Genomic DNA, 13,630 nt, shown 5'->3' on the forward strand with positions numbered 1-13,630 from the left:
ATGTATGCAATGTACATAACGTAAAAAAGGCATCATATCTTGTTATTTGGAAATATTATTTTTTATTCTTACAACTAAATGTTAATGACTTTAAGAAAGGGGGTGTTTTTATTTTTCCCAGGAAATTGGAATGATCTAAAGATGGGAACAGGGGTGTGCTCATAAAGAATGGGGATGGGGGGTTCTTCAAGACACTTTATAGCTGGGCCTCGGACTCACAGTCACCTTAAATTGTGTGGTGCCATTACCCCCCGTCCCCTAAGATCGCTGAACAAGCAATACAACCAAGAACGTTGAGCAACAGGATGAAGATGGAGTGATTACGCAGACTACACAGACTACAAGAGCAACAACCACAGGTGTAGAACAACTAGGTTCTTGGACCAATAATGTAGTGATAGTTCTTCTTCAATTGATGATAGAAAGAAATTTTCACTCAAAATATCAGACATCTGATAACACTAGAAAGAACAGATTGTGGCCAACCCTTCACAATTTATTTTGCAGAAGTCCTGTGATATTGCAGCATGCAAGAGCTTTTCCGTGCTCAAAATTTGCAGAGATATTCAGAACTGTCAAATACATAAGAGACGAATTCCAAAAGATAAAGAGAAATTTCCGAAGAGTAGTTGCAGATACAACAAGAACAGGTTCTGGTGACCCTCCTTCTCAAGAAAGATATCCACTTTATGATGACATGAAGAATATAACCTTGTGTGATCCAAGCTTTTGGCTGCCTGCCCTTCACAAGTTAGATGCTATTGTCAATGGTGCTTTAGGAAATCTGATGGAATATAATATCAATGAGAATGGAACATCATACACAGTTACTGCCATTGAGACAGCCGAAATGATACCAATAGAAGCAATAGAATACTGCAAAAGGAGGATGGATTTGGTTAAATTTTATTTTTTGAATTTTGACAAAATTTGAAAAAATATTTCAAACAACATCGTTTTTCAATATATTTTTTTCTTGATATGTGAATTCGCAATTTTTTCTGATTATATTAAATAAACACAGATACAAATACAAGTATTTATTAATTAGACAGTAAATTGCACAATTGTCTTAAAAAATATATGTTTCGATTGACTTGGCAGAAAAATAAAAAATAAAAATAAAATATTAAATGTTAAATGTAGTAGTTAATTATTTTTCTGGAAGAAAAAACTTGTTGTTCCAGATGCAACTAATTTAGACTCAATAATATTTTTATTGCATTGCAAAAAATACCGATTTTTATTAGAATATAATAATGTATGATATATGACTTATTTTTAATAAGAAAGTATATCAAAAAAAATTGAAAAAAAGAGCAAGAATTGATGTCATAAAAAATACAAGAAAAAGAAAATCCAAAAAAGGCCACTTGCCAAAATGAGCGAGAATTGATGTTATGTTAAAAAAACGCGAAAGAGAAAAACTACACCATTATATCAGTGATTATTAAATTGAAGCCCCATTAATAATCAGGCACATTTTTTTAAGAAAAGATTGCTGTATCAAAATCCATTTGTAATTCTTACTAATAGGGACGGTAAGCTCAATGTAGTCAATGACATAGTGAACAAGATATATCAACTCATTATTAATGACAAAAATAAGAGACATATAAAAGATGAAAATAAAATATAGTATACACCTTTTTATTATTTTATTATTATTAATATTATTCTTACTGTTATGAATTCTACAACTAAAACCTACACTGTTATGTGTACATATTCATCATGTACCAAAAATGCAATTGGTGGAATTTTGCAAAATGCACAAACCTTTAAGCGTCATAATGATGCTGATAAGTTATTAGACATTGGCCCAAAAAATCGAGGTAAATGACATTTGAGTAGTACGCGCATTACTGAATAAATTGTAATCTAATATTTTTTTTTGTTAATTATCAGTTAATACAGAAGTTGTCAAAGAAGAGACAGATGTTGAGATGGTAGATATATCTGAAACATCGATTGATTATGAGTATAAAATTTCTTTTTAATAAATCATAATTTAGATAGCTAATAGTCTGGTTTTACTATAGATGAAGACAATTATTCTATTGTATCAGCTGAAACTACCATACAGAGTATACCTTTTTTGAGAGAAGACGAGATTTTTCAATTCGCAGAGTCTGATGTTGAGACAACATCATTGGCTTCTGACAATGACGATCCTGATTCAAGCGATGAGTCTGAAAATGAGAGCAAAGTTGAGGTTGCCAGTATTGAAGATTTTGAAGACATGGTTGCTTCCGGTATGCATACATTTAAACAAGAAATATATATAAATTGTGTTATAAATAATTAACAGAAATACTTGCCTTTGTAGTTGCTTCTTTGAAAATTCATGAAATGTCTCAAACAAGCCAATTCATAGCTATATTTGGCATTATCTTTCATGCGTTTTACTTGGTTCAAGCAGGTGGAACTGCTATGTTGAAATTCTTCCGCCATCTTCTTGTTGCCTTTGATAAAGATACCAATCTCCCACTCACCATTAATGCATTAAAGACTATGACTGGCTTCAATTTCATGACAAAAAGCATTGTCAAATACACTGTCTGCAACAAGTGCTTTGCAATTTATCTACCAGGCAATTGCCAACCAAATTGCACATTCGAAAAATACACAACCAAACCACCAACATACTGCGGAAATCCTCTTTTCTCTGACACCGAAGCTGATCGCGCCGTCCCTCTCATGGTTTTCCCATACAACTCGCTCAAGAATGCATTGGCACAGCATTTCGCCAAACCTGGGTTTGAGCATCAAATCGTTCAATGGAGATCAAGGGAAACCATAAACAGTACCTTGTTGGACGTCTATGATGGTGCAATGTGGTCTGAGCTCCTTGATGGAGATGACAAGCCTTTTGTGAATCATGACAATTCTTTGATGTTGACATTGAATGTGGATTGGTTTCAACTGTTCGAGGGTTGTACACATGCAAGTGGGGCCTTGTACCTCTCAATAAACAACCTGCCTAGAGAAGAAAGAATGAAGCCAGAAAACATTATCCTTGTCAGTATCATGCCTGATCCAAAGGAACCAAAGATCGACCAGATGAACAACTTCTTAGAACCTCTGGTAGACGAGCTGGTAGAGTTATACAGCGGCATAACTATGAAAACTCCAGAGTTCCCCAATGGTACTAGTATCTGCGCTGCTCTTATGTGTGTTGCTTGCAACATACCTGCTGCAAGAAAGACTGCTGGATTTACAGGATTTGCAAGTACAAACGCCTGTCACATATGCAAGCATCATTTCACTGTTGTTGCTCGAACAAGTAAGATCAATTATTCTGGATTCAATCATGAGAACTGGGTCTCCTGAACAAAAGAGGAAAATGCAACCGAAGCTGAGATGTGGTTCTGTGCAGAATCTGATGCAGAGAGAGCTGTTTTGGAGAAGCAGCATGGCACCCGTTTTTCCGAGTTGCATCACCTACACTACTTTGATCCCGTCTGAAGCACAATTTGTTTCTTGGGACAGCAAAGCATATGATCAGTGTTTGGAAAGACCTGAGGTATCTCTCTGTTGTGGGGAGAAAATAAAGCAAAATATAATATAGACGAAAGAATTCGTGAGAACTTGTGTAGGTTGTTTATTTCAAAAGAAAAGTAAAGAATGATAAAATTCCATTATCTTTCTACATGGAACTATCTACTGATATTTATATGTTTTTCTAATTTGTAATTCAGTGTGTGCTTAAGTAATCTTTATCACGATGAGTCATCTTCCAGGAGTATTGTTCTTCTGAAAAGATCCAGAAAGACCAATTAATATGATACTTCTCCAGTCAGATCAGTCCAAGAGTTTTGGTAAAGAAGAGCATTTATGCTATTGGTAATATTTTAGTATTCCGACCCAGATACTTGGGTAATGTTTCATAATATTAAATAGTTGTAGTTGTAGTCTCTCAATTAAGTATTTGTATAATAAAAGAAATATGTAGATGAAATATAATGATGCCATATATATAATGTATATGTATTTGTATATCCCATGTTATGGTGATAATAATAAATAATCAATTATGTGTATGATGATCTGTGTATTAGATAATATCATAAAGGGAGATCCGTTTGACTGGAATAGCTGAGGATATTATTTTATCCTTCAGTCTTACTCTCAGATTCAGCAGTAATCAATACTCATTCACAACACTCCCAACTGCTGTTCTTGTCCATATGCAACGTCTTGTCGATGGTATTCTTGTTCCTTCTAGGTATGCCATTTTATCAACAAAGATCGAATCTGGTTTCCCATATATGAAGGCAGATGAGTGGTAATTGTGGTGTCTGATTTATTCGTTGGTAGTACTAAATGATGCTTTGTCTGAAGACGACTACAAAAACTGGACTCTCTTTGTAAAAGCATGCCGAAAGTTGACCAGTCCTTCAGTCACATATTCAGAAATTTACAGCGCACACCAGCTTCTTGGAGAATTTGGAAAAGAGTGTGAGACGCTTTATGGAGAGAGCAGCATCATGCCAAATATGCACTTGCATATGCACTTGCATGAGTCGATGCTTAACTTTGGTCCGGTATACACATTCTGGCTGTATAGCTTTGAGAGATACAACGGCAAGTTGAAGAACATCAAGACGAACTGTTGCAATGGTCTTGAGGTCACCTTCATGAGAGTCTTCCTGGAGAAAGCATTCATTGGTAGCTTTCTTTGAGCGTATTCTACCAATCTTTCATTACCACTGATAGAGTTCCTTGAGGGGGTTGCCCAAGTAAAATCAAATTCCAACAGCTCTTCTCCCTTGAATTTGGATGCTGGCCACCCTCCTACATTGCCATTTAGCTTAGCAATGTTCCAGCAAACTGCTACCAATCCATGGTACAATGTCACCAGAAGTGAGGTCTTGCCCCCAACCACATTGCCAATCAAGTTGCAGCCTTTGACTATGATGAAGAATGATCACTATCAGTGGTTATTTGAATTCTATGTCAAGGCTTACGGGAGTACAAGTGTTTCCTTCTGTGTGGTAGGAAGAATCTCAATTGGTGAGGATGTATTTGTGAACAATTGGATTCAAAAGGTGAAGAAGATTTTGTTGCTGGGGCAAGAGTACTGCAGTGGTGAAAAGGAGAAGCGCAGGTCTTTTGTGAGAGTATTGTTTCTTGAGAGAACAAATGACGATGTATCTGAATTCCCTGGTCAAATAGAGTATTTATTTACTCATACCATCAAGATCGGTGGAGTCAAAAGAGTGTCAACATTTGCATTCATTAAATGGTTTCCCATCTACCATTCAAGTAGTCATCAGCCATTAGCTGATCAAGGTCTGCAGTTGTGGGATAAGAGATTTATGGAAGAGGATGCTTCATGCATTGTTCTAGTGCATTGTCTGCATTTGTGCTTTGCGTTGACTATGCATAAAATGCAGAGTGGGACGCAAAAGCACCTGGTTATTCCACTGCCTAGAAAAGTAGTCACATAAAAAACAAAAAAAACAACTATTTAGGTTACCAGTATAAATAATTATAATACGAGTTTTTTTGACTGTAAAAAGGTTTAGCTTTATTTATCTCTGTATTCTTATTTAGTTTTAACATTACTTCTTTATTAAGTATTTAAAAGAGCAATAGTAAATTATATTACCAGTTTTTTTTAACTATTAACGAATAGTAAAAACCATTATTTATTTCTCTTGCTTTTATCAATAATATAAAAGACAAAATACTTGTATATTTAATACCCGACATTTACCATTTTCTTAGCCTTTATTACATATTCTTGCTAATATTGGTATTATAATTTCCAATAAAAAAAACAAGAATAAAACAATCAGGGTTATATAATAAAATAATTGCTTTGTATATATATTTTTTTTATTAATTGGCTTTAAAATAAAATAAAATAAAATAATAATTTATTATTTTGATTTTTGATTTTGTTTTTTTCTTTTTCCTTTTATTTATATTTTAATTGCTTCTCATCTTGACAATACTGCCTGATTATATTTTACCACTTCACTCCACGTCATTCAACACAATCAATAAAAATCATTAAAGTACTATATGCGCTTTGTAAACAAAATAATGATTTATTGTTGGCATGTGTGAATCCAAGCAGCAACATGTGCCTTTTTCTCATTGGATAACTCGGTGTTTCTCAAAATAATTGGATAGACAGAATTGCCAATGACGTCTGGTCCCTTGTTAGCAAGTCTCTGTTTCTTCAAAACAGTAAAGTATTCATCCATCTGCATTATAATATAAATACTTTTGAGTTAGAAGTATTAAAAAAATAACCTTTATCATGAGAGCCTTACCAAGGGATGTCTATTTCTAGGAGTATATCTAGTTTTATTCTTCTCCTCATCTGACTCAATATCAGACAACATGTCATAGTCCAGAAGGTCAACAACAGTCTCACCAAACTTAGACTCAAGGTTTGTCTTGTTGGCCAAGTGAATTTCTTTGTAGCCTGCAAGAATCTGAAAAAAAAGTTAAAATAGTTTATACAAAACCTGTTGACTATACTTACTTTTGTCTTTCTGGACCAGCATCGAGAAATCCGATTTTGTTAAGCTATCTTTTCCAGCAAAGCTTTTGCCCTTTGAAGCATATACGAAATATGTCTTCGGGTTTTCTCTTCCACAACTGCAGACGAAACAGACTTTACTTCAGCTTGCTGACGTGTGTAGCTCTGCACTACATCAGCAATGGGATGGTTGGATGTCGAGAAGATGCCTTCATTGACTGTCAATGGCATTGTTGCCAGAACTGCTTGTGTTTGAGAACGGATCAATCTCTGCAAAATATAATGTAAGTAACTTTGCAATATTCTATTACTAGTATATATCCTACCAAAACCGTTGGAAGGTGGTACTTTATATATTCTTCTGTAGTAAGAGCCTGACTGATGGGACTATGGTTCGAATTGTTATTCTGGCCATTGGTTGCTCCCATGTTGTGGTAGACCTTCTCCAGAAGTGAATGAGATTCATTCAGTCAGATGCTCATGGTAGACAAAGTGAACAGGACAGTACCATCTAACTCTGCGCTAACTGTCAAGCTGGAAAGAATTTCCCGTTGTCTTGTGCTTGCTGCTGTCCCAGCAGTTTGTTGAACAGACTTTTTTGTAGTTGTCTTTTCCATTTTTTTGGTTTGCTGCGTATTAGAAGACATGAATTGAGATATTTAAGACTAATGAAAGAAATGGAAACAATGTGAATACTTTAATAATTAGAGTCGGGTTTCTTTAAAATAATAAAATAAATCAAAACATACGTAAAGGTGGAAAGTAAGGCACCAAAAGATTATTTTTCTGATGATGCTCTTTATAGCATTTTGATCTCTATATTATACTTTTCTTTATAAGCTGACTTGAAAAGGCATTTGTAATAGCTTACATCCATTACAAAGATGGGAGAGATTATGGTTTAGTACGTAATGTCTTGTCTCAATCAGAATAAGTTGAATAACTTTCAATTTGCTCAATTGATTCTATCAGTTTCTCAGAGTCAATGGTCATAAAATTATAATTTTGAATTTCTTCTGTTTTTTTTTAATTTTTTCTTTCTTCTTCTTTACTTCTTTCTTAATGTCTAACATGGTAAGCATCAACTCACATCAAAGTTTCAAGACCTAATCATCTTGTTGTTTTTATGCTAGCATGATACTCTATGTTTTAAAACACCAAGTCCTTCTTAACTGCCTCAAAAATAACAATAAGAAGGTAATAAAAATATACTTGAATATTTATTCATGATTTATGTATTAATTATTCTGTTTAGATTTTTCTGGCCTGTTAACAAAGACATATACCTTGGGAGAGTTTGCAAAATAGTATGTTATATAAATATTAACATTCATCTTCAAGATACAACTTGTATTTATTATTTTTCTTATATATACAATACACTCTATAGTCACTGATCTTTATCTCGGTCCTCTTTTTTTGATTATATACCAACTCTTATTCTCTACAGACAGACAAGTAAGTAAATAGTCATTCTATTTCTCTGTACGTAATTCTAATGAAAAAAAATTATTTTATAGATAATATCTCCATTTCCCGCATGCCGCCTCTTTTACTGTATCAAATAATTGGTAAGCAAAAAATAGTCTGATACTCTTAATTTCATTCTAATAAAAGATTATATTTTATAGACAATATCTTTGTATTTTCTGTTTGTCAACTCTTCTGTTTTCTGAACTGCCTGGTAAGCAAACCATAGTCTTATTTACTTTGAATTGTATTAACAAAAGTTATTATTTTTATATACGATATTACTATAATTGAGACATTTAACTAAAACGTTGATATATTTATCTTTATGTTAAAGACATTTATCTGTTCTCGTGTTTAACTTTATTGTAAGTATATTCATATTTTTTAAATAATCTGTTGCTCTCAAATAAATATACCTAGAACATTCTTTCTACTCCACCCTATAATTATTTTTTATAAAAGTCAACAAACAGGCCAAGAAGGCATGCCACAGCAAGCAATCGAATACAGTAGGGGTTGATTGCACCAGGGGTGAACCAATGGATATTCAAAAGGAATAACATAATATCCACTAAAATATATGACGACATGGAGTGTGATGTTTCTACCCAATTGCAACAGAAGACGATTAGTGATGTAGACAAATAGAAATAGCTAGAAACAATAAGAAAATTTCTTCAAACCAATAAAAAACTTTAAAATGACCCATAAACCTCTAAATCTTGACTAAATCTTGACCAAATCTTGACCAAATCTCTTCTTTAACAACCCATATATAGTAATAAAAAGATGTTGAATATTATGTGTTGTATTTAAAAAAAACGCAAAGCCAATATAAAATGAAAACTCTGCGGTCTGATAAAAGTGCATCTATATTTTTACAACCAAAATATATCACATAAAAGTATATCACACTTTTTCTTTTTGCATTCCTAAAATTCAATATACTAATTGTATTCATTTAGCTCACGAATTTTAAAAAATTGGCATCATAAATTCCGATCGAATTCATGCTGAATTTTATTCATTCAGACAGTATTTGATCAAGATTTAGTATACTGAATTGACCCTTCTTTTGCAGTACATATAAGTTAATGATCACTAATCTAGTATATATATAAGTTAATGATCACGAATCTGACATATATATAAGTTGATGAGCGCCAATTTGATATATATATAAGTCAATAACAGCCAATCTGATATATATATAAGCCAATGACAGTCAATCTGGTGTATATATAAGTCAATGACTGCCGATCTGATATATATATATAAATTATTAACTGCTGATCTAGTATATGTATAATCTGATCACAGTCAATCTCATATATATATAAGTCAGTTATGACTGATCTGATATATATATAAGCTGATAACAGGTTATTGATATTATATATAAAGAGATAATACTAAATTGGATATATATATAAATGGATAACAGCTAATCAGATATATATAAGTGGATAACAGTCAATCTCATATATATATAAGTTGATCACTGCTGATCTAGTATATATATAAACTATTAACAGCTAATCTCATATATATATAAATCAATGATAATGGATCTAATATATATAGACTAATAATAGTGAATCTGATATATATGTAGATGAATAACAGTCAATCTGTACTATATATAAATTTATCATATCCAATTTATTACTTATATAAGTTAATAAAATATAATATGTAATCAATATTAGCTAATAATATTCAATTTATCATTAATATTAGCATATAACATCTTATCAATCTTTAATATTAGTCAATAGCATTGAATCTATCACATTATATATATTCACACTTGTCAATATTCAAGTCATATCCAATCATATCCAATCATCTCATTAAATACAAGTTACATACTCTAATTATATTTAATCTTTAATATTATATATATTCACAACTCTTTTATAATCTTTCTATATATATATAATATATAAATATATTAAAAATATAATAAATATTAATTAATTGACTTGTTCATATATTTTTTTATTGATATATATAATAATATTTTGATTTTTATAAGAAAATTAGTAAAAAAAAAATATTAAAATTAATTTTTATAAATTCTATACTTGCTTTTTACATTTTTTGATACTTTTATATTATACTACTAAATTTTCTTTATATAGCAAAAAAAATTAAAAAATTATTACTTAGTAAGAATTTGAACTTTCATTAGAAGAGATATATTTAATTATTGTAGGAATGGCTTTTTGATAGTTTAAAATTAAATGTTTTTCCATGCCAAGCTTTTACATAGTTGCTATTTATGTAACATATCTTCCCACACTAAAAATGCCAAGACTTCTCACGCTAGGTGCATTCAGACTAACCAAAAAAGGAAATTTTTTGCGAAAAAAGCTATTCTTTGTCATTTTTTCTCATGAATTCAATTGTATTGTTTACGTAGATCATTTATGCGAGATTATGCATGATTATGCATGTTATATAACAAGTATAGCCAAAAGTTGCCAATTTTTTTTAGTAATGCAATTGTATTGTTTACGTAGATCATTTATGTGAGATTATGCATGATTATGCATGTTATATAACAAGTATAGCCAAAAGTTGCCAATTTTTTTTAGCAATGCAATCGTATTGTTTACGTATATCATTTATGCGAGATTATGCATGATTATGCATATTATATAACAAGTATAGCTAAAAGTTACCAATTTTTTTCAGCAATGCAATCGTATTGTTTACATTACACGAATATGCATAATGATGTATGTTACACAAACTTTAGTTTTATATTTTTATATATGTATGTTTAAGTTCTTTTATATGTGCCTATATATAATTATGCAAGATTATGTAAGATTATGCAAGATTATGCAAGATTATGTAAGATTATGCAAGATTATGCGAGATTACGCAAGATTATGCAACATTATGCAACATTATGCAACATTATGTAAGCTGATAACAACTAATTGACACTATATATAAACTAATTATAGCTGATCTTATATATATATAAGCTATTGACAGTTGATCTAGTATAAATATAAGCTGTTGACCATCAATCTAGCATATATATAAGCGGTTGAATGCCGATCTGGCATATATATAAGCTGTTGACTACCAATATGGCATATATATAAGCTGTTGACTGGCAATCTAGCATATATATAAGCTGTTGACAGCTGATCTAGTATATATATAAGCTGATAACCACCAATCTGATATATATATAAGTGGATTACAACTGATCTGATATATATATAAATGGATGACAGTCAGTCTGCTATATATATAAGTGGATGAAAACTGATCTGCTATATTTATAAGTAGATGACAGCTGATCTGCTATATATATAAGTGGATGACAGCTGGTCTGCTATATATATAAGTGGATAATAGCCAGTCTGCTATATATATAAGTGGATGATAGCCAGTCTGATATATATATAAGTAGATGACAGCTGATCTAGTATATATATAAGCTGATAACCACCAATCAGATATATATATAAGTAGATGATAGCTGGTCTGCTATATATATAAGTAGATGATAGCTGATCTGATATATATATAAGTAGATGACAGTCAATCTGATATATATATAAGTGGATGACAGCTGGTCTGCTATATATATAAGTGGATAATAGCCGGTCTGCTATATATATAAGTGGATGATAGCCAGTCTGATATATATATAAGTGGATGACATCTGGTCTGCTATATATATAAGTGGATGACAGCCGGTCTGATATATATATAAGTAGATGACAGCTGATCTAGTATATATATAAGCTGATAACCACCAATCAGGTATATATATAAGTAGATGATAGCTGGTCTGCTATATATATAAGTGGATGATAGCTGATCTGATATATATATAAGTGGATGACAGTCAATCTGATATATATATAAGTGGATGACAGCTGATCTGTTATATTTATAAGTGGATGACAGCTAATCTGCTATATATATAAGTGGATGATAGCTAGTCTGCTATATATATAAGTGGATAACAGCCGATCTGATATATATATAAGTTAATAATTGCTGATATGATATATATATAAGCCAATGATCACCAATCTGGTATATATATAAGTTGATGAGCGCCAATCTGATATATATATATAAGTCAATGACAGCCAATCTGATATATATATAAGTCAATGATTGCCAATCTGATATATATATAAGCCAATAATTGCCGATCTGATATATATATAAGTCAATGATCACCAATCTGGTATATATATAAGTCAATAATTATAGATCTGGTATATATATAAGTTGATGAGCACCAATTTGATATATATATAAGTCAATGACAGCCAATCTGATATATATATAAGCCAATGACAGTCAATCTGGTGTATATATAAGTCAATGACTGCCGATCTGATATATATATATAAATTATTAACTGCTGATCTAGTATATGTATAATCTGATCACAGTCAATCTCATATATATATAAGTCAGTTATGACTGATCTGATATATATATAAGCTGATAACAGGTTATTGATATTATATATAAAGAGATAATACTAAATTGGATATATATATAAATGGATAACAGCTAATCAGATATATATAAGTGGATAACAGTCAATCTCATATATATATAAGTTGATCACTGCTGATCTAGTATATATATAAACTATTAACAGCTAATCTCATATATATATAAATCAATGATAATGGATCTAATATATATAGACTAATAATAGTGAATCTGATATATATGTAGATGAATAACAGTCAATCTGTACTATATATAAATTTATCATATCCAATTTATTACTTATATAAGTTAATAAAATATAATATGTAATCAATATTAGCTAATAATATTCAATTTATCATTAATATTAGCATATAACATCTTATCAATCTTTAATATTAGTCAATAGCATTGAATCTATCACATTATATATATTCACACTTGTCAATATTCAAGTCATATCCAATCATATCCAATCATCTCATTAAATACAAGTTACATACTCTAATTATATTTAATCTTTAATATTATATATATTCACAACTCTTTTATAATCTTTCTATATATATATAATAAATAAATAAAACATTGTTTTTAATTTATTAGTATGTTTTGTTCGCGTAGCATAATGGTTAAGATGTTGCGTTTTGATTCTAGGAACCCGCGTTCGACGCCACCTTATTGCCGTTTTTTATTCCAAATTTTTTTTGTGTGGTTTTTTTTTTCTGTAAGAAAAGAACAATATAATACTACTGTTTTGAGATTTGTTCTTTTAATAATTTGTTCATTAAATTAAAGAAGTGTAAAGGAAAAGTCTGTTTACATATTAAGGGAAGGTTTGAAATCTTCTGCTATAATAAGACTATTAGAAAAGTTAAAATCTCATGAAATTTAATATAAGTAGAGATATCATAGTTCTAGAGTATTTTTTTTATTAAAGTATAGCAAACAATAAATTAATATAAAATAAATTATTTAGTTAAAGTACAAAATTAATATTTAATATTTAATTTTTAATTTTTTATTTTTCAATTTTTCAATTTTTTTTTATATTTTTTTTTATATTTTTTTATTATTTCTTTTTTATTTTGTATTTATTATTTTTTTTTTTATTATTTTTATTATTTTGTTTTTTACTTTTATTATTTATTTATTTATATTTTATTTTAA

At 30.3% G+C, this 13,630-nt stretch overlaps 4 protein-coding genes across 4 annotated transcripts; 3 read left to right on the forward strand and 1 right to left on the reverse strand.

Annotated features, from left to right (window-relative positions):
* PHYBLDRAFT_149103 (hypothetical protein) lies at positions 1–934 on the forward strand (the record flags this gene model as incomplete). The annotated part of the gene is made up of 2 exons (XM_018432217.1): positions 1–20; positions 277–934. The coding sequence occupies 2 exons, from the start codon at positions 1–3 to the stop codon at positions 932–934; spliced, it is 678 nt and encodes a 225-aa protein (XP_018287962.1).
* Positions 935–1,687: 753 nt separating this feature from the next.
* On the forward strand, positions 1,688–5,453 carry PHYBLDRAFT_171946 (hypothetical protein; the record flags this gene model as incomplete). Its single annotated transcript, XM_018436693.1, has 8 exons — positions 1,688–1,835; positions 1,909–1,949; positions 2,027–2,255; positions 2,312–2,775; positions 3,702–3,712; positions 4,076–4,209; positions 4,321–4,671; positions 4,720–5,453. 8 exons carry the CDS (start codon positions 1,688–1,690, stop codon positions 5,451–5,453), a joined length of 2,112 nt encoding a protein of 703 aa, XP_018287963.1.
* Positions 5,454–6,059: 606 nt separating this feature from the next.
* PHYBLDRAFT_149106 (hypothetical protein) lies at positions 6,060–7,146 on the reverse strand (the record flags this gene model as incomplete). Its single annotated transcript, XM_018432218.1, has 6 exons — positions 6,060–6,218; positions 6,288–6,442; positions 6,503–6,572; positions 6,641–6,769; positions 6,826–6,942; positions 7,003–7,146. The coding sequence occupies 6 exons, from the start codon at positions 7,144–7,146 to the stop codon at positions 6,060–6,062; spliced, it is 774 nt and encodes a 257-aa protein (XP_018287964.1).
* Positions 7,147–7,410: 264 nt separating this feature from the next.
* On the forward strand, positions 7,411–8,532 carry PHYBLDRAFT_171948 (hypothetical protein; the record flags this gene model as incomplete). The annotated part of the gene is made up of 4 exons (XM_018436694.1): positions 7,411–7,480; positions 7,890–7,957; positions 8,117–8,183; positions 8,435–8,532. 4 exons carry the CDS (start codon positions 7,411–7,413, stop codon positions 8,530–8,532), a joined length of 303 nt encoding a protein of 100 aa, XP_018287965.1.
* Between the last annotated feature and the right edge of the window lie 5,098 nt (positions 8,533–13,630).

This window comes from Phycomyces blakesleeanus (assembly GCF_001638985.1).
Source record: "Phycomyces blakesleeanus NRRL 1555(-) unplaced genomic scaffold PHYBLscaffold_20, whole genome shotgun sequence".
NCBI classification, from domain to species: domain Eukaryota; kingdom Fungi; phylum Mucoromycota; class Mucoromycetes; order Mucorales; family Phycomycetaceae; genus Phycomyces; species Phycomyces blakesleeanus.